General features: G+C 32.5%; 1 protein-coding gene across 1 annotated transcript; it reads right to left on the bottom strand.

Annotated features, from left to right (window-relative positions):
• Positions 1-407: 407 nt before the first annotated feature.
• On the bottom strand, positions 408-21,047 carry LOC128155387 (phosphatidylglycerophosphatase and protein-tyrosine phosphatase 1-like). The gene is made up of 4 exons (XM_052817077.1): positions 20,862-21,047; positions 19,428-19,508; positions 18,753-18,944; positions 408-1,913 (listed from the first exon to the last, which is right to left on the bottom strand). The coding sequence occupies exons 1-4, from the start codon at positions 21,003-21,005 to the stop codon at positions 1,776-1,778; spliced, it is 555 nt and encodes a 184-aa protein (XP_052673037.1). The 5' UTR covers positions 21,006-21,047; the 3' UTR covers positions 408-1,775.
• Positions 21,048-21,095: the final 48 nt, after the last annotated feature.

The following is a 21,095-nucleotide window of genomic DNA, read 5'->3' as shown; positions in this document are numbered from 1 at the left end:
ATCCAAGAGTATACAAATCGTATTTATGAACCTGCAGATGTCATTTTACATTTAATTTATAAGCGCCAATGAGACATTAGAATTCATGAAACAAAGTAAAGATTCAACCAAAAAAATTTCTTCAAGTCAATCTAATATCATATATAGTCTTTCTTATATAAATATTTAAAAAATGGCTCTATGTTCAAACTTATACAGATATAAAACAATATCAAATTGACAAGACATAGTTTAATAATTTTTCATATGCATGATATCATTTGACATTTTAATGATGCATATTTTATAGGAGTTTAATTTCAGACAAATGAAAAAGTGACAATCTAAATTTTCTCGTACTGCAAATAAAGACACCGACTATCATTTAGGAACTGCAAGTTTCGAATAATGTAGAAAGTAACTGCAAGTTATATATCATCAGATATTTATTTTAACAATTTTTAATCACAAAACAAAAACAAAAAACCCGACCGAATCATTAAAAGTTTAAAAGATTTGAAAGGATAGAGTAGGTAACAAATTGCAAAATCAAGTAGTAAGTACACACATATCCATTACATTTTTCCATAGATTGATAATCGTTAACGCTCTAAATGAGGGTCCATTTTGCGTTTTGTCCGGTGTATTTTCGTCCTCAGTCAAGAGTATAGTTCATGTGCATCATATGTTACGGCCTTTTCCTCAAAGAAGCCCGATTTATTACTCAACCTCGACGAGAAGTGAATGCAGAGAAACTGAGTAATCATATTACTTAAATGTTAAACAAAAGTTTGACTTTAACCACATCACTGCGTACAAAATATCTACTAAAAAAGATCAGACCCCAGTATCATGAAGTAATTTTAGATTAAGTCAAAATTAAAGTCTGTCAGAATCTCAGTGTTTATTATATAATGGCGATGGAAATTTGTAATTAACAACTTTATATCATGACACTTCAATTTTGTCACCGTTTATAATTATGAGGCATTACAAAACTGTACAATTTTTGACTTAAGTCTAATTAAATTTGCTTCTTGAGCCTGGGGCCTGGTTAACAAAGACTAAAATGGTTCCATTTTTATTCCTTATATAACAAACTTCTTTATCATTTACAAAAGACGGCTTTCTTGATGACTTCGACTCATGGAAAAATAAATCTTCAAATGAAAATCTTATAAAGGAACATTAAACGGACTATTCCTCCCCGACTAACATAGTGAATGTTGAATTTACCTGTTCTGTTCTTTTGAAAGGTATAAAATAGAAATTTTGTTAGTTAATATTTGATAAACATTTTATTGTATCAAGCTGCAAACAAAAACATGCATCAATATTCAAGTTCAATGTCAATAATAATCATTGTTTAAATGAAAGTCATTTTATGCAAAGGTAAACTAACATTTTACGTTTGTAATACAATGACAATTTTACTTGTAGTATGACCCATCGCTTTGAGAAAAAGCAAAATTACTTAGTTATCGACAAATCCTACATACAAAGCTGTTGTTGTTCGATATTTAAACACTGATAGGCTTGGCTAAAAAACAATCATATTTTGATCAATATATCTAGATTTCAGATTTTATTATTTCTTTGGTCTTCCAGAAGAGTGACAACTTCACTGTAAAACATCAAAATCTTATTGAGTCCGTTTCTAATTTCAGTCTTTTGGGTTAGCATGCACTAATATAAGCTAAACAATCCAGAGTGAAACACCATCAACAGACTTCATGAATATACACGGAAAATAATATATAATTTTAATATGTTTTGCCAAATTCAATTATGTTCCGTTATCCTCTATGTGATTTTCTGTGCTTCAGTGTGTCGTAATATAGATTTATTGAGTCTAGTTGTTTTTCTCGTAGCCATATATGCGGTCTTTTCGACTCAATGAATGCAACTGCTTCTTTGGGATCCCAGTTGTTCACCTAGAAAAAGAAGTCAGATTCACGACTATTTACATTTGCAGTTGATGTATGAAAGTGATATTATAACTTGGAATGTGCAAAAAAATAAAGAGTCAAATTATCACTTAACTACAATATACAATATTACAATGACATATTTTTCCTCCTGGTATTTTCCCTAGTCGCCACCTGGAAAGTCATGCCGGCGAATCTTCTTATTTGACCAACCAATTTCAAACGAGTTTAGTAGTTATGTACGGGAGAATACCAAAAATATCAAATCAAAAAATATGCTTCTACAAAGTATTTTAGTTAATAAAACACTGCTATCGACATCAAAATGGCAAGTATTAAAAGTTTATCAAAAGAAATTGGTTGATGAATGAAGAAATCTTGGTATAGTGACCTTCAGCATGGCCGGCGACGGGATGTTAACTCTTGCTAAAAAGCGTCCAAGAAAAGAAATCTATTGCATGACTATGATTGATTACATTCTGGGTTAAAGGAAAGGGTTGTTTTCAATGTCACATGTAGTGTACGACTGCAGTTTGCTATTAAAATTATATTCATAGCACGTTCTTATTTTGGCAGTAGTGCATCACAACTGGAAACAAGAGGCCCATGGGCCACATCGCTCACCTGAGCAACATACGACATAATAAGATCAGCTACATGAAGTCATATCCAAAATATTAGTAAATGAATGAGTAAAACAGATCCTGTATTAAAAAAATTTCAAAATTTTCTACAGATTTTCTTTTGTTGAGCCTCTTTTGTAACTAGATGATTTCATGGTTATATCAAATATTGAGCATTGCCATTCTCAAAAAGACCTTAAACAACTGTTCATATTAATATTAAACCTACATCAAACTTTGAACCCCTTGTGGGGCCCAAGAATTATCCAGGGCCATAGTCAAAACAACTGAGAATCAACAAATAGCAGTATGCTTGCATATTACATGTAGTAATACTATATACTATATATTTTTGAGAATGATCGAATTTATTTCCTATGTAAAAATTTGGCCACCTCCCCCCAACCAATTTTAGTCCCATCCTTTTTATTTGCTTTTCAAAGATTTTTTCTATATATAAATTACACAACCAGAGGATGCTTTCACTCAAGTAATAGTTACTTAATTGATTTTTAAAAATAAGATACTCTTTACATTCCTATGTAAAAAGTCGACTCCATGGTGGCCAAACCATACCCCCGGGAATCATGGTTTGACCAAACTTGAATCGACACTGGTTTTTTAGATGAAGATTTTTTTTTAAAAAATCTCTATAATTATATACCTATGTAAACATTCGACCTCCCCCCCCCCCCCATTGTGGCTTCACCCTACCCCCAAGGGTCATGATTTTCACAACTTTGAATCTACACTACCTGAAGATGCTTCCACTCAAGTTCTTGCCAACTGGTTTTCGAGAAAAAGATTTTCTCTATATATTTCTATGTTAGAATTCTATCTCCCATTGTGGTCCCATCGTACCCCTGGGGATAATGGTTTGAACAAACTTGAATCAAAACTACCTAAGAATGCTTCCACATAAGTTTCAGCTTTCCTGGCCAACTGGTTTTTGAGGATAAGATTTTCTCTATATATTTTATGTAAAAATTCAATCCCCCATTGTGGCCCCATCGTCCCCCCCGGGGATCATGGTTTGAACAAACTTGAATATACACTACTTTAGGATGCTTCCATACAAATTACAGCTTTTCTGGCCAACTGGTCTTCAGAAGAAAATTTTTAAAGGATTTTCTCTATATATTTCTATTTAAAAATTCGATACCCCATTGTGGCCCCACCGTCCCCCTTGGCATCATGGGTTGAACAAACTTGAATCTACACTACCTAAGAATGCTTTCATACAAGTTACAGCTTATCTGGCCAATTGGTTTTTGAGAAGAAGATTTTAAAGATTTACGCAATATATTCCTATGGAAATTTTTACACCCCATTGAGGCCGAACCATACCCCCCCCCCCCCCCCAGCTTTCAGCTTTCAGCTCAGGTAAGCTGAAAACAATCTGCATTTGTTATTTCCACAGAATCGGCGTGCTGAAAATATTTAAATATAATTCATGACGCAAAATAATGAATTGGTTTCATAATATGAACATCAGACAATTTTTTGTAAAATGTGTCATACTTCATCGTCAGACGCTTCTTCTATAAAAAAAACGATTGCATAAAACTAAGGCTGTGCACAATGACTAGTCAGACATTAGACCCTTGTAAAAGGCACATCATCTACATTATAAATTGCTTCCTTCTGAACCAGTTACGTCAATAAGTAAAACGGGTTTTAATTCTATACTAGTTTAAACCGCATGCCAAATATAAATTAATCACAAATCAAAAAATAAAAATTACATAACTGAACTTGTGCTCCCATATTTAGTAAGAAGTAGTTATCAATAGAAGCTCAAGGTTAAAACGCATTATCAGATATCACGAGTTTCTTTTAATTCCTGTGCTTTTTATGTTACCAGCTCAGAAACGTTCTCTCAAATCATTATTTCTACAACAGAGGGTTACTTAGTTTAAATGCAGTGTAGTGATAGTGTATCACAAAATGATCGTTCTTATCGTTCCCTAAAACGGCGGCGCACAATTATACTTGATATTTTACTGTCATAGCAAAGTCAGTGTCCGAAGAGAAAGTAGTTAGTTAACATGATCAAAAATTTATGTCCTTAGCATTTCGTTTCACTAATATGAGGGTCAATCAATTTTGCCATACCCATTTTTCTGAACGTCATATCATTACTCAATTTGATAGACATAATTTAGCAATAGTTTCAAACAATTTAAAATCAAAAATATTAATATTTGCCTTTATTTCTAAGAATTATTTAGAGTCTAATTCTGCTAAATTGAGGGCATGGCGCATGATCAAAATTATGTTATGACAACAATAAACCATATAATGTAATATCTCTTTAAATATTAAAACCCCCCCTTCACAACGTTGTGACCCCATCCTACTCCTGGGGATCATAATTTGAATAAACTTGAATCTACCCTACCTGAGGATGCTTCCTCGCAAGTTTCAGCTTTCCTGGCTGATAAGTTTCTGAGAAGATTTTAAAGATTAACACTATATTTTTATGTAAAAGGTCGACCCCCATTGTGGCCCCACCCTACCCTTTGGGGTCATGATTTTCAAAAAGTTGTATCTACACTACACAAGGATGCTTCCACACAAGTTTCAGCTTTCCTGGCTGATTGGTTTTTGAGAAGAAGATTTTATAAAGATTAACTCTATATATTCATGTAAAAATTTTGACCCACATTGGGGCCCCACCTTACCCCCGGGGATCATGATTTGAACAAACTTTAATTTACACTTCTGGCCAAATGTTTTCTAGCCAAATGGTTTTTGAGAAGAAGATTTCTGAAAAATATCAACAAATTTTCAATAAATCCTAATTATCTCCCCTTGAAAGAGAGCGTGGCCCTTCATTTTCACAAAATTGAATCTCATTAACCTAACGATTCCTTGTGGTAAGTTTGGTTGTAATTGGCCCAGTTGTTCTGGAGAAGAAGTCGAAAATGTAAAAAAAATTCAGACAGACAGACGGACGGACGGACGACGGACAAAAAGTGATCAGAAAAGCTCACTTGAGCTTTTAGCTCAGGTGAGATAAAAGGATTTATTACACATACTTGCTTTTCTTGTGAAAAAGGGCAGTCCTCATAATGAAGATTTCTAGTCAGATGGGTATTTGTAAAATGAAATTTACCGTAATTACGTTAAGTGCTCAGCAAATGAAACCGTATGATTTGGAATTCAGTATACGTCTCAAACACAAATTCTACCTTGATTAATTGCAGTGTCAAGGCTTTGGGAAACAAATTTATCGGTAATTTGATAATAAGGTCATACATATTGTCTCAATATACTTGTTCTAATGTAGTGGCGTATATATTTTACATTTTGTAAAACAACTCGAATTTTTTAAAGCATTTTTTTTTCATTTGCGCAAAGTCTTTACTCTGAATGATAGTATGATGTTGTTAATTAAGCTTGAACCTTTTCCCAAAAATTAATATTTAAAAAAAAGACAAGGAAATTTAAAACAAAAACATTTTACTCTATATAAAACATATAGATGAAAGGTATTTATACGATCTCCAATGGTAAAATTTAAGGATCCATCAAATGTTATTATGCACAACAGACACGTTGACCTCTTTTAGATATTAAAATAGCAAGAACAAAAAATAGTAGGCTAAGATCGATTTATCATTAAGGAGGACTCGCACGCTCTGACATTTCCTTATTGGCACTTTTTAGGCCACGAAAAGTGTATGAATAGTTCGAATTTGAATTCGGTGGACGCAGGACATTCCTATTTGAGACACCTGGGATTTATAATTCGTTTTTAAGAATAAACTGACTTAATGACGTGAACATGTCTGCATGTGCAAATAGAATACTTTCCGCCTCTCTTCAGTTCAGCATGATTTTTAATTAGGAAGGTATCATGAAGGTATGGACAAGGTTCTTATTTACAACTTGACCCCATGATGGTTCCAACATACCCTCCGGGGTCCATGATTTGAACAAACTTGAATCTTCAATACCCGAGGATGCTTCCACACAAATTGGAGCATTTCTAGCCTAAAAGCTTTTAAAATAAGAAGATTTTTAAAGATTTTCTATATATATACCTATAGAACCCCCCCCCCCCCATTTGAACAGACTTGAATCTATACTACCTGATAATGCTTCTAAACAAGTTCCTAACCTGATGATGAAAATACTAAGACATTGATGGTGTCTCTATTAGACACATTTTTATAGTTAAAGTAGAAAGTTTCAAGGTCATCATAATCATACATTAAGTTTTTCCCAAAATATGAGGGAGCATAAAAGAGAATTTTCTACGATTCAATACAATTTCAATATATGGCCATATTGACCCCTCCCTGGAGTCTGAACACCTGACCCAGGGACCATGAATTTTACAATTTAGGTAAGCTTCTCTGCTAATTGTCCAGTAGAAAAGAAGATTTTTAAAATTAGAACCGATTTTTACAGTTTTTACCTAAAATACATGTATGAGCCCTGTGGTGGGGGTCATGTATTTCACAATTTATCTTTTCCCGTCCCTTTAAATGCTATACATCAAATTTGGTCAAGACAACCCTAGCAGTTTCAGAGAAGAAACTGAAAATATTTTAATGTTAATGCACGACGATGGACAAAAACGGATCGCTAAAGATGATTCAGGCTACCTACATGTAAAAAAAAAAACCTTCTTAAGGTGAGCTAAAATAAAAAAAAAACTGTTTAAGCATGAATACTTCAGATACAGTTTATTAAAATAATTGGTATACATTATACACTGTTCAAGCTTAATAACCATACTATATGTACTTTATTCACAGTTTGCTGAGCTATGCTCTGCCGTCTTTTTTCAGCTTTTTTTTTCATTTGTGTTTTAGTTACCAAAGCCATACTGAGATTACATTTACGTCATAAACAAATAACTACTGCGTGTGTTGGTATAAAGTAAAAGACAAATATAGATATTGGAATTCTAGAGCAAATGGCTTACCAAATACAATACAATGTATACAATTTTATTCTTTGCAGGTGCAAGGTAAAAAATCGAGGCCGCTATATTTTTTTATTTTGATTTTTTGCTGGTTTTGTTTTATATACGTACTTTCATAAACTTTATATAGATTTGTTAACCAAAAATGGAATTTTCATAAAAAACATTAACCTGACGTTTGCATCAAAACTATTTTATGACTCGTTAGTAAAAGAAAGGCTTCATTTTTTACAAGTACAAATTGTACAGTAATAAAATGGTAATAATATCTACTCATCAGACACTATTTAGTACTAAGTCTTATATAAATTCTTTTTCATTTGGAAATGATGAATTAGATGCCTGGATAGAACATCATAGACTATTTAGAAAACCACTGAGCATTGCAATTAACCGACACAATGTCCCGTTAAGTTAACTCTTAAAAGAATATGTAATTTTCAAATCTTTCATTATTCACGCGGTTGTTAGTTTGAATTTCTCCTAAAAGCTAAGTAAGCTGAATGGATTTCTAGGCTTTATTTACCTCCTTGTGAAGATGAGCTCTATATAAAGATATAGAAAAAACCAAATTAAAATTTACAATACTTGGATTTTTTCTTTACTAAATGGCCAAAAGTACCATGTGTCAAAGTTATTAAACGCAGATCTGATGGTGAATCTGTTGACCACTAAGCCTCCTTAACGTCAGTAAAATAAAATTTAAATGATGACACGTTGAAATAACCATTATAGACGTCATACGACATTCATATATACTAAATTAAAGACAAATGTTCATGGATTCCAAGAACCGTGCGATTCAAACCGAAAAAATTTAATTTGGTTCTAAAAATAGAATGATTTGTGTGCTTTGAAAATATCTTCGACCTTCAATTCTTTTTTATTGTGATATTGGTTGGGATTGGTTGATTTCATAGAGTGGCACCGTCTTCAGAGCTATTAGAATTATATATGAGAGGTCGCGGTTATAGGTCTTCCAGCTAGCACCATATCAGATTCCGGCAGACATTTTGAATAAGTTCCTATACATGAACGAATTTTGTGATTTTTGGACGATGTAACAATTGAAGAAAGCGCAAAAAGCATCCGTCTAATTTTTTTCATTCCGACATTTTTATCAAAACAATGTCGGTATCGAACTTGGTGCCGTTTTCGATTTTTTTTTTCAAAAACAGACAAACACACAACCAAGTACTTCAAAACTTTATAATAATACATATTCAAAATACGTTTGGTAGCAATCGTAGATCTTAAATATAAATAATTAATAAATATAAAATAACAATTAAGCATTTCAAAGGTTGATTCTCCAAATACCGCAAATGCACCTGTCATCTGATATCATGATGACAAATTACGGTATGTTATTGCGTTTTATTTTTTTTTTTAATAATAAATGATGTCGTTTTACTTTGGTATTTGGACATAACCTTAAGGTCAGATGACACGTTCCACAATTTATATATAACTTTTTATAAAATTTGTTACTGATTTACTACTACTTTGACAAGATTTCTTGCAAATATAAGTTTTGAAACCAATTTCGGTGAAAATCCGGATTATTTTTATTAGAACTCGAGGACATACAAAGAAGATGCTTGAGGAACGTGTCGTCTGACCCTAAGGCCTGCCTTTAAGCACATTATAATCCATGGGCCGGCTTTCCCTCAATATTGACATGACCTTACCTCTGGTCTTAATTTTGACATGGTCCCATATTAGTGCCAAATTATAAATTTCGCCTCTAAATATTTTTGGACTCAAACAATTTTTTAGTTAATAGTATACAAGTTTTTTTTTAACGGAATCTCATTGATTTTTTTTTTAATCATGCCACATCAAACTAAACGGCTTGATCTCAGTGATAATTCTATCACAATAATTATGAATAGTAAATCTCCTGATTAAATTTTAGTTTGTTTCAGTCCAAACTTAAGCAACTATTTTTCTGCGCGTGCTTAATATGATTTGTATTCTATCTAAAAAATTTTAAGGCCATTAGTCTTTTGTGTTGGTTTTAAAAGAAAAACAATGCCTTGTGGCAACGCACTTTGAAAAAATTACGCACTTTGAAAAAAAATTTCAAAGTGCGTTAAATTTAGGACCAAATCAACGCACTTTAAAAAAGTTTTTTAAGTTTGTTAAAGGGACCTACTTTACCCACTTTGAAAAAATTTTCAAAGTGCGTTATTTTCAAAGTGCGTTGAATTTAGGACCAAATCAACGCACTTTGAAAAATTGTTCAAAGTGCGTTAAAATTTAGATCAAGTAAACCCATTTTAAAAAATTGTCAAAGTGAGTAATTTTTCAAAGTGCGTTGTTACAGTGTCTGCATTGTTCCTACGACAGATTGTGCTCACTTTATATTTGCTGTTGATTTTGTTCTCGACATTGTTTTTTAATATCAACCAAACCGAAAGAAACGTTATTCTAATATAAGTTTTCTCTTCTATAAAAGTAACGTCATATCCACCGGCAACCTAAAGAATCCAAAAGCTCTGAGAGAAATTCAACCAACCAGAAGTGTTTGTAATATTTATCAGCGATCAGGGTCTCGGGTCGCAACCAGATTTCAAGATCAATGCAACGTTGTTAACTACTTGAAAGTAAAGTAGAAATCATTAACCCCGACGGCAAGTGTTACATTAAAACTTTTAAATCAAAGATTTCTAAACCAGGCACGTAGCAATGAGGGGGGGGGGATTTTTCTTAAATTTACATACAAAAAATTGAATTAACATGGAGTTGGCAATACAATATATTACAATTTACAGTTTACAATTCAAATCAAATACAAGATACGTTTGTGAAAATTGTGTGGTATTTCTAGCAGAAAACCGAGTGGCATCCTACGAGCTGACTGCAACTTCACGGAAATTAAAGATGAAAAAAAAATCACGCTTGAAACTTTCTTGGTGAAACAAGACAAACAAACGTGTTTATTACATACAGTAAATACATTATGTTGGGTGCACACTTCGAACTTTGGTTCAGTGTATTCATTTATCTTGGCATGAAAAATTACTAATTCTAAATTAATATGCAGTGTTACGACTCCCAAGCATATGCATACACAAAGAACTGAACTGAGCTGCAAATGAAGAATTAATAATACTTAATATAACTTCAATTTTTTTATTATTACAATTTATTAAATCGGTGAATAAAACTGTGTTTATGCTGATTCATGAAATTGAATCTGTTTCCTTGAGTATTGTACTTTGAATAGTTGTAAGTGGGCTTATTTCATTTTCAAACACTTATCGGTTTTCTCTCCTAGCAGGCCTTTAATTTTAATATCAGCCTCCTCATTAATCAACTGCTAAATTGAGGTCAGATTTATCATCAATCTGCACTGCTAATAACTACTTCCTTGACTCTAAATGACTGAATCGCTGCTCCATCTGATAACTTTATTCAGCATTGATCATAAATACATGTAATTCCTTATGTAGTAAGAGTAAGATTGATATATTGGCTTTGTATAGTAGGAAACCTCAAAGCACTGACTTTTTTCCAATAATGAAGACAATCTTATTTTATTTACTTCTGGCACAATCACGTGACCTTCATTCTGGTTAACATTCTAACAATAAAAAAAACAACGTTCTATACTATTAACGAATTTTGGTTCAAACATTGAAGTTATTTCTTTTTAATACTATTAGATTTCAGAAATGCTGTTCATTCAATGACCGCTTCGTATGTGTTCATATTTGAAAAGAACTTCACACAGGATCAATAATGATCAAAATTCAATCAATCAATGATCTAGACATAAACTATCGACGGGATTTTTCAAATATACTTATAAGACAGTAAACATGTCATTTAGTTTACTGTTTCATGTTTCTTGGACAAGAATCAATTTAAATCATTTTTAAAATCAAAAACAATTCATTTTGGGACTGGACAAAATTGCAAGCCAATCTGAGGCCAGACCAAGTCAATACTTCGTCAAGGCCAAGCCTGGGTTTTTCGTATGCCTTGCCTTTGGACTTTTAATTCTCTGGGGTTTTATTTCACATTAATCAGCAGTTTGTTATAAAGATATTACTTTATGGGTGTCTATTCAGGTATAAGTATCAGTTTAGTCATACTATTGTATGTACATTACAGGAATTCAACCGCATGTACTTTTTCACGTTCATACATTTGTTTTCTCATGGTATAAATGATAATTGGTTTGTCTTTGCAATAATCTTGCCACCTCATTTGCTGTAACTGCATTATTTGCAAGCATCTTTGGAATTTAAAATGTATAAAAATACTCTAATTAAATGGACAATTTGCACACCAGGTCCAACACAATAATTACTGACATTTTGACACTTAATGTGTCAACTATTTTAAAATGGTTTAAATGCAAAATACGTTGCATTTCTCAAGCATGAATAAACCTACTTTGTTACAAAAACGCTTTGACAGGTAATTTTTCAGCACTGACTTTCCAACTTTGACTGTTCTTTAAAAAAAAAAGATAAGTCGTCCATACTGTAGTTCTAAGTGGGGAAGCTTTTTGTTTTGTATTAGGTATTGGTTAATTTTATTGGGGAAGGGAGGTGGCAAGTTTTTTGTCAAGGAATGTCAGGAGCGTAGTGGTAAATACATCTGATTTAATTCTATGATTGGTTTTTAAAATTACCAAAATTTCTGAGCATGCGATCGGCAAAAGGCCCTGATTACTCATGAGAAATGTTGAGACATTTCAAATCAAAATATGTACAACTAATATATCTTACCAAATAAATGAGCCATAGGCAATCTCAAAATTTATTTGACTGATGACTCTATTTGGCTTTTCATTGGTTATTTACCAGCCCTTTCCCATACTTTTGATCTTATCTACATGTACCATGTGATTTTTAAGGTTATCTTTCTACACATGCAATCAATACCATTAAGTTGGGGGATTGGGTGGGAGGGGTCAAATTGTCACTTTCCCTTCGAGTGACATTTTATCTTCGGAATCCACCCTAATTTTAAGCACAAATCTTTAAGTGACGATTTGGACATAATCGCATTATTTGTCATGTACTAAGACAAAATTACTCATGCTTAAGTTTTATGTATCAGTCAATGAATAGACATACGTGCACCACTACCAAGAAAATAAATGTTATACATGTACTTAAAGAATTTATACGATTTAAAAATCGCAATTCAAATTCAGGTGCTCCCCTTCTTAAACTTTTGAAATGTCTTTTGTGTGAAACTGTCGCACGTCATCTAAAGACCCTGGTTGTATTAAACACAGGTTGTGTTTTTATTTGACAAACATAGGTAATCACAGATTACAAAGCTCCCCGAGATGAGGCATTACCTTTATGAGGGATCAGACCACCTTTATCACATTATACGAAAATCATAGTTAATGATCTTAGAGTTTATTGGAAACTATTTTGACACATTATCGTATATCATATGTTTAAAAACTGTATTATGGAACGCCTCAACTGCCTTATGTAGATAATCTTCATAATATGATGATACTTCAATATTACATGCTGATACTTTGACATTACATGATGGTTCTTTAACATTACGTGCTGATACTTCAACATTACATGCTGATACTTTAACATTACATGATGGTACTTTAACATTACATGCTGATACTTCAACATTACATGCTGATACTTTAACATTACATGATGGTACTTTAACATTACGTGCTGATACTTCAACATTACATGCTGATACTTTAACATAACATGATGGTACTTTAAAAACATTACATGCTGATACTTCAACATTACATGCTGATACTTCATTATATGATGGTAACTTCACTATGCGGTAGTTCTAAAAATAGGGTTAGGGAAGCGTCGCCTAGGGAACGAAATACGCTAAAACTCGGAACACGTGGATGCCTGTAAAGTTTTTAACACTGGGCTGTTTCTGTTTCAGAGATTGATCAGATTGGACTAAGGTCCACTAAAACTTGTTTAGATCTAGATACTGAACAAATGCTACTATTTGATTAAGTGTTGTCTTTTAAATGGGTCATTTTAAATTTTAAAGAATGGCTGCATTGTGAGTTCATTGAGGTTCAGCGCATAAAAATCAGGGGTACCAAGAGTCCTTCAAGGAATTTTGGCCTAAAAAAGTGCATTCAGAACCCAATCTTTTGGCGCTTAGTCAGAACGAACAGCTGTTTTTTTTTTTAAAAAAGCACCTAAACAAATACTTCTGTCATTCATGTTACATGTAGATTGGACTTATGGGGATTAATGGGTTCTTCCTGGAGATCCACGTGAAAGAATGGGCAATGAAAGCACTGATTTTTTCAACAGTACAGTTACTGCTAAAATCAGATTCAACAGCAATGCAATGCTTTATCCTTTGCATGATCTTATAAGTTGCATGTGTGGTTGTCGTTTGCCTAAATACATTGCACCAAAACAAATCGTATGTTTCGACAATATTTTTATTCAGTAGAGATCCTCTCTCATGAGCTGTAGTGTATTGTGTACTTCTTCAGTTCAAGCTATTTTTTTTATTTATTTTTTTTATTTTTGTTTACACATAAATCCACATACACACATATTTCAGACATATTTCATACATTTCAAGATTCTACATATTGTAATATCTTATTAATCTAAAGGAAATAGATTATCCTTGTAGTGTGAAAACGTGTTTTCTTGCAAAAAAAATATATAGATAAAAAAAATAGCAGTAAATGAAAAGAGAAAAAGGGAGATATAGAAGATAAAAAAAATACAATAGAAAAGGGGGTACATGTATCAAAATATTTGTTCACAAGTCAATATCATTAAAAAAAAGAGAGAATAGTTTAAGCAATCACATATGTTATAAAACTTGTTGTAATTTCTCACAAATTGTTTGCCAGTGGTTTTCATAATTTGAGTATCTACAGTTTTTCAATAATATATATTTTCAAGCAGAATCCTGTTTTTTATTATTTGTAGTTCCAGCTTTTTGACATGATCCAAACTAGTCTCAGTGGACCTTAGTCCTATATGATCAATCTCTGAAACACAACAGCCCAATGTTAAAACTTCCCTATTTTTAGAACCACCGCATAGTGAGGTATCATCATATAATGAAGTATCAGCATGTAATGTTGAAGTATCAGCACGAAATGTTAAAGTACCATCATGTAATGTTAAAGTACCATCACGTAATGTTGAAGTATCAGCATGTAATGTTAAAGTACCATCATGTAATGTTGAAGTATCAGCATGTAATGTTAAAGTATCAGCACGTAATGTTAAAGTACCATCATGTAATGTTAAAGTACCATCACGTAATGTTGAAGTATCAGCATGTAATGTTAAAGTACCATCATGTAATGTTGAAGTATCAGCATGTAATGTTAAAGTACCATCATGTAATGTTGAAATATCAGTATGTAATGTTGAAGTACCATCATGTAATGTTGAAGTATCATCATATTATGAAGATTACCTACATGAGGCAGTTGAGGCGTTCCATACTGTATAATAATTTTTTGTTAATTTCATACGGTATTATAAAAAACAATGTTTATCATTATAATGATATAACAAATGATATTGCATCGATTTATAAAGTTTAATTCATATAATTTATATCATATAATACAATATAATACTGTAATAAATAATATGATGCAATATGATATTGTACCAAATGTTATGATATTGTGTCGTGTTATACATTACTGTATTTGATCACATAATACAATTTTTGATACAATATAGTATTATATGATACAATACTATATCACATTAAACATCATAGTATTGTAACATACGATATTATATCGTATAATAAAGTATGATATTGTATGATATGATATTGTATCATATGTGATACATAACATGATATTGTATCATATGATAAACATAATTTGATACAACATTATATCATATGATACAATATTATGTGATTTTATTAAATATTGCAATATCATATGTAACAATATCATGTGATAAAATAATACATAATACAATATCATATTATACTATATTGTATCATAATATACAATACTATACATAACAATATCATAATACAATATCATATCATAATGAACAAAAAATTGATACAATATCATATCGTATCATATAACTTTATGAAATATAATACATGTTATAATATTGTTTCATTTTAAACAATTAGTGTATCATTTTATATCATACAATACAATATCATAGGAATCATGTTATATCATTTAACAACAAACACATCTATCAAGCAGGTTTGAGTGAGGTAGGAATTTTTTTAAGCAACGATCAGGCTCTGCATCTGAAGCTACCTCTGCGATTCATTTGTATTATTAATATTTTAATACACTATGCAAGCTATGATCTATGGAACATGTGACGCCTCAATAAAATAAACTTCACCAGCATCCAAAACCTAAGGCTCAGATTCAGCATTCAAGCCTGTCATGTGCATCAGTATCATAAGACGCACCATCCTTGCAAGTTTGGTGGAGTTAGGAACAGTATTTACTTAGATATATTTTTTAGCATCCTTGATAATGGAGATCAGGCTCTGCATCTGAAGCTACCTCTGCGATCCATTTATATTATTGTTAAATACACTATGCTAGTCAGAAAATAGTTCGATTATTTATTAAACATACGGCCTGTTTCAAAACACAAAACCTCATCCATCATTCGAAACCTATGGCTCAAATTCAAACTTCTGACCAGACCGGCCATTGTGATAGAAAATGATAAACACAATTTCATTGGTTAATATTCCTGATGGTCCAATCAGAATCAGTCTTTCTCGAAGACGTCAAAATGGCTGGCCCTGTCAGAAGTTGATGTGGCTGCAGAATAAAAGTTCAGTTTGGAGAGTATTTACGGAATTTTATCGGAATTTAAGGATGTAAGTAGCGTGCATTTGATGTGAGATTTTAAAAGATTAGTGTGAATGTTTCTCGACTTGTTGCAATACTGCTGTTGTCAGAGGCAAAATCCCATCGTGAGCCCTGGACCGGTAAATGTCCGAGTAAAAATAAACTGGCGAGTTCGAGAGAATAATGACGTATATCTCCGCTATTTTAAGACCCATCAACTTGAAATTCGGCATGAGTGTATCTTAGACATTATTTTTCTGAAAAATACACGCATATTGCAAGTGTTGTAAAAAATGATTGATTTATTAGGCTTTTGAAGCGAGCTGGTAGTTTTTTATCTGGGTCAGAGTTCGACCCCTTTCTTTATTTATGGTTACATTGAAATTAATGTTAAAACGGGCTTGGTCCCTGTGTGTCAGGTGTATCAGTTTCATAACATGCATCATCCATGCAAGTGAGGTGAAGTTATGACTAGTAATACCAAATATATATATATAATCATCAGAGGGAACCTGATACAAAAAAACTTTAACCAGCTCTTAAAACCTTCACCCCCTCAGCATCCGAAACCCATGGCTCAGATTCAGCATCCATGCCTGTCAGGTGCATCAGTATCATAAGACGCACCATCCATGCAAGTTTGTTGAAGTTAGGAATAGTAATTTAGATTATATCATCAGAGGGCACCTTCACCGAAAACTTTAACCAGCTCTAAAAACCTTAACAACCTCCAGCATCCGAAACCTTTGGCTCAGATTCAGCTTTCAAGCCTATCTGGTGCATCAGTATCATAAGACGCACCATCCATGCAAGTTTGGGGAAGTTAGGACCAGTATTAACTTAGAAATTGCTATCAAAGGGCGCCTTCACCAAAACTTTAACCTGCTCCAAATACCTTAACCTCCTCCAGCATCTGCAATTCAGGGCCCAGATTCAGCATCCAAGTCTTTCAAGTCTATTAGTGGGTCGAGATGCACCATCCATGCAAGTTTGATGAAGATAAGATAAGTAATAACTTAGGTAAAGGACATGAAACAAAAACTTAATTTAACCAGGTCCGGAGGTCCGGACACCGACGCCGGGGGTATAGCATAAACTCCCCCCGACTTCGTCTCAGTGAGCTAAAAACCCATTTTTTACGCTTTTTAATTCTTTCCAGTTTGGATTTATTTTCCTTAATTAATTGGGAAAAGATCGCGTCTTCATGAAGAGTACGACCTCGCCAACACAGGGATATAGACCTTTGCATAAAATGGAATGCACTAGATCTTTTGTATATATGTAATATCGATTTCTTTCTTTAAATTTCCGTTTTCCATCTTTGAATAAAGGATGAGGTAACTACGAGTCAACTGTAAATAATCACGCTACAATACCGCTCGATAATCCGTCATTGATGAATACCAACGCCCGAATCTGACCTTTACGAATACTACAAAAAAACGAACTCAGCCTTGTGTGCTGGTATCCGTGAGCTTGAAGTGATAATCTGACGACAAGCGAAAGGTGAAATGATATAACGATATCAAAAGCTTGCAAACCCTAAACCCTTAAGCTATTATTGATCTATACTCTGTCCCTAGATATTTATGCAGCACATTTTCTATTTATAAATACAGTGTACCTCAGGGTTTAGACGATGTTCATTGAATATTATATTTAAAAAATCCCATGATTTCTCCTTTGAACCGCCCTCTCTAGCTTGTCATGTTTCAAAAATAGGCTAAAAATAATCCAGATGATATCGTAAAAAAAGTGTGCGAGGTGTCCCAAGTACTTTTGGATGAACAAAATATGTAAAAATTTCCCATTATAAATCTGTGTAAAAAAAATGTGTATCTCGGGGTAAAAATAGATAAGTGTCAATGAAGAAATTTTGTTTAAAAAAGGTGACGGAACAATAAGTTGGGACAAACTATAGTAAAAAATGAACTTACATGCATAATATAAGATTTCGATGTTATATACCATGCGGTTGAGAAATAGAGGGGGGGGGGGGGGTACAGGGGTATGCAGGACCCAACCCCTCCCCAATTTTAGTTGGGTTTCTTTGGCAACGTTTTTTATAATAAATTACATGTCCAGGGAAAATATTTGAAGCCAACTTAACCACCTCCCCCAATTTTTAGATCAATTAAATCAAGTTCAGATCTGCGGTAGCCCATCCATTTATAAAATCTCATTAAGTAACATTTACGCCTTGATTGTTGCTTATATAATAATAATACCAGATCCTGTTATTTGATGATGAGAGATCTTACAATATATAACGGACTAAGATATGTTTTTCCTTCTCGTAATTATTAGAAGTGCTGAAATATCCCTATTTTGCTAAATTTCATTATATCATAATTGTTGCTTATTTGTAACTAAACCCTGTGATAATATATGCATTGAACGAACCAGTCAATACTTACGCGACTATAAATCATATGCTGAACTACTTGTACTAGTTTACTTGCCTTCATTAAGTAACAGGCCACGATTGTTGCACTGCGCGTGCGTCCCGCTTTACAATGAACATACACGCTGTTTTGTTGTCGTCTGTGATTCAATATAAAAGCCACTCCTTTGTCTATGAATTCTGGAGAGGGAGATGCAATAAAGTCAGGGGTTGGTAACTTCAGCTGTTCCACGCCCAAAGATGTCCATTCCTAGGTGGAATGAATGTTTAATGAATGTTTAAACTTTTTTATTTCTAGACAAAATCAAAAGAGGCTCATACAAAAGTATGAAAGTTTTAAACTAACCTTATGGGTGGTGTGCTTTAAAAACCTAATTATAATGAAGAGTTAAACTAAGACTAACTTGCAAGTTAACATTATCGTGGTTTTTGCATAATAATGATATAACTGAAGGTACTAAACCAAACGATAAAAATAATTCAATTAATTATTTGTTCATTGTATCCCTGAACTGCAGAGAAAATTTTAATGTACGCACATACTAATAACATAACTAAATCAAAGTATATATATATATATATATATATATATATATATATATATATATATATATATATATATATATTCTGCAATGATTTCTAAATTAGCTCAGTATGATCGAAGATCCGGTTATTAAACAAAGTTCGATAACTCTTGTAACATTTTTTTCGTGAACAAAAGCGCCGTACTTACCTCCGTTGAATTTGTAATTCCCTCCGTTTCAAAATCTTCTGTCAAGGAAACGATTCCACGAACATTCTCTTCTTCAACTAACTGTCGAAAAAAGGTACCATCATTTGGATTCTTTATTAATAATATATAGAGGAGAATTCAAAGTCTTTGAATTCTCCTCAATATATTATTTATAAAATATATCTATTTCAGATACACGGTTACAAGAAGTTCGAAATTCAGTTAATACTGGTAGCAATTCTTTAGAGAAAATAAAGTGGATGCTTATTCCTTGGGTTTTTTTCTTCTTCTTCTTCTTCTTAGGCATTTCAATAATCATTCATTCAGTTGGTGACTTTATGGTCACAATCTATGGCTAATAATAATTGTCATTATTAAATTTTTCATACTCTCCAACCAAAACGAACATGACCCAATGATCGTTCTTCAAAATATAAATAAAGGTTTTAAGAGTTGTACAATGATTTATATTTTTTTCAATCATAGTTTATTGCCAACCAAGATTAAATTATGGTTTGCAACTGTTAGATACATGTATACTATTAGCTTAAGAATATATAAAAAATCTGATTTTTTATTTAAAATCAGATTAAGGAATGTATCTATGGTCTACGAAAAAAAAGTATGAAATTGTAAATGAAATTGTGAAAAGTTTCACAGAAAATTGTGCATTTCTGATGAAAACTGTCGTTTAACTACGTTTTTCAAATGCAAAACTAGCTATGCATGATTTTACCAAAATCTTAAAACATATTCTATCTAATCTAAATCTGCAGATATGAATCTACATTTACCAATTTTCTGGTTCTCTCTGTTACAAATCATACATGTACCTTTCAAACTAATCAACATATAATCTATTATAATTGTGCTACCTAACAGATTTATGTTTTTGTACTTTATTGTTTTTAATTTGGTACAATCTCGTAAGTTGTTCGAGTTTGTGTATAAACCTTTTGTAGACTATATTATGTATGCGATAAGATGTCCCTGAATGCCTTAAAATCAAAATATTTAATATCCAAAAACTCAGTTAATTTGAATTTTGTTTCTAATGTACATGCATGAGGAAAGTGCACTGTACATAAATATATTTACGGTGTAGTACTTGCCACTGCTGGTACCCTTTCCTCCAGTCATTGCTAACAAGCATAGGCGTCAGCAGTTTTATTATTTTGTTGTAAATTAATGATGAACAGACAAATCCTACTAGTGAGCTTCCAGCGAAGCTGAAAAAATATAAATAAATCGGATTCTGCCTGTTTCTTTCTGTTTGCCCGTTTCTGTCTATTCACAACTAATTCTTAAGCTAATTACTTTTGACTTGATGTACATGTATATAAACGGGTAAAGGTCGTAAACCGATGCTTTTCCTAATAAGATAAATATGTAAAATAAATAAATAAGATACATTAATAATATATTTCAACTTACTATTTTATTCCAACTTCGTAAAGGAAGTGCACCAAGAAGGACGGTTTCATCGATTCGATCATACCACCGTCTGCTTGAGACATAGGTCATTAAAACATTGTAACCTAAAGTAGGGTAAAACAAAACTTTTGTTAACAGCGACATTTTTTAAATAAAGAGAAAGTCCATGGCCATGCGGGTCGAAAACGAAAGAAGATCTTTTATGAATGAAGGTAAAAATAGTCGAAGGGATAG

The sequence above is a fragment of the Crassostrea angulata genome, chromosome 7, assembly GCF_025612915.1.
Source record: "Crassostrea angulata isolate pt1a10 chromosome 7, ASM2561291v2, whole genome shotgun sequence".
NCBI lineage: Eukaryota > Metazoa > Mollusca > Bivalvia > Ostreida > Ostreidae > Magallana > Magallana angulata.
This window is presented reverse-complemented; position numbering and strand designations above follow the sequence as displayed.

Bases quoted from the DNA above. Each gene is read 5' to 3' on its own strand.
- LOC128155387 (XM_052817077.1), bottom strand. From the start codon at position 21,005: ATGTCGCTGTTAACAAAAGTTTTGTTTTACCCTACTTTAGGTTACAAT. The intron at 18,945-19,427 runs GTAAGTACGGCG...CATTCCACCTAG, and splicing joins GAATTACAAATTCAACGGAG to GAATGGACATCTTTGGGCGT. The intron at 1,914-18,752 runs GCAAGTAAACTA...TTCTTTTTCTAG, and splicing joins TGGCCTGTTACTTAATGAAG to GTGAACAACTGGGATCCCAA.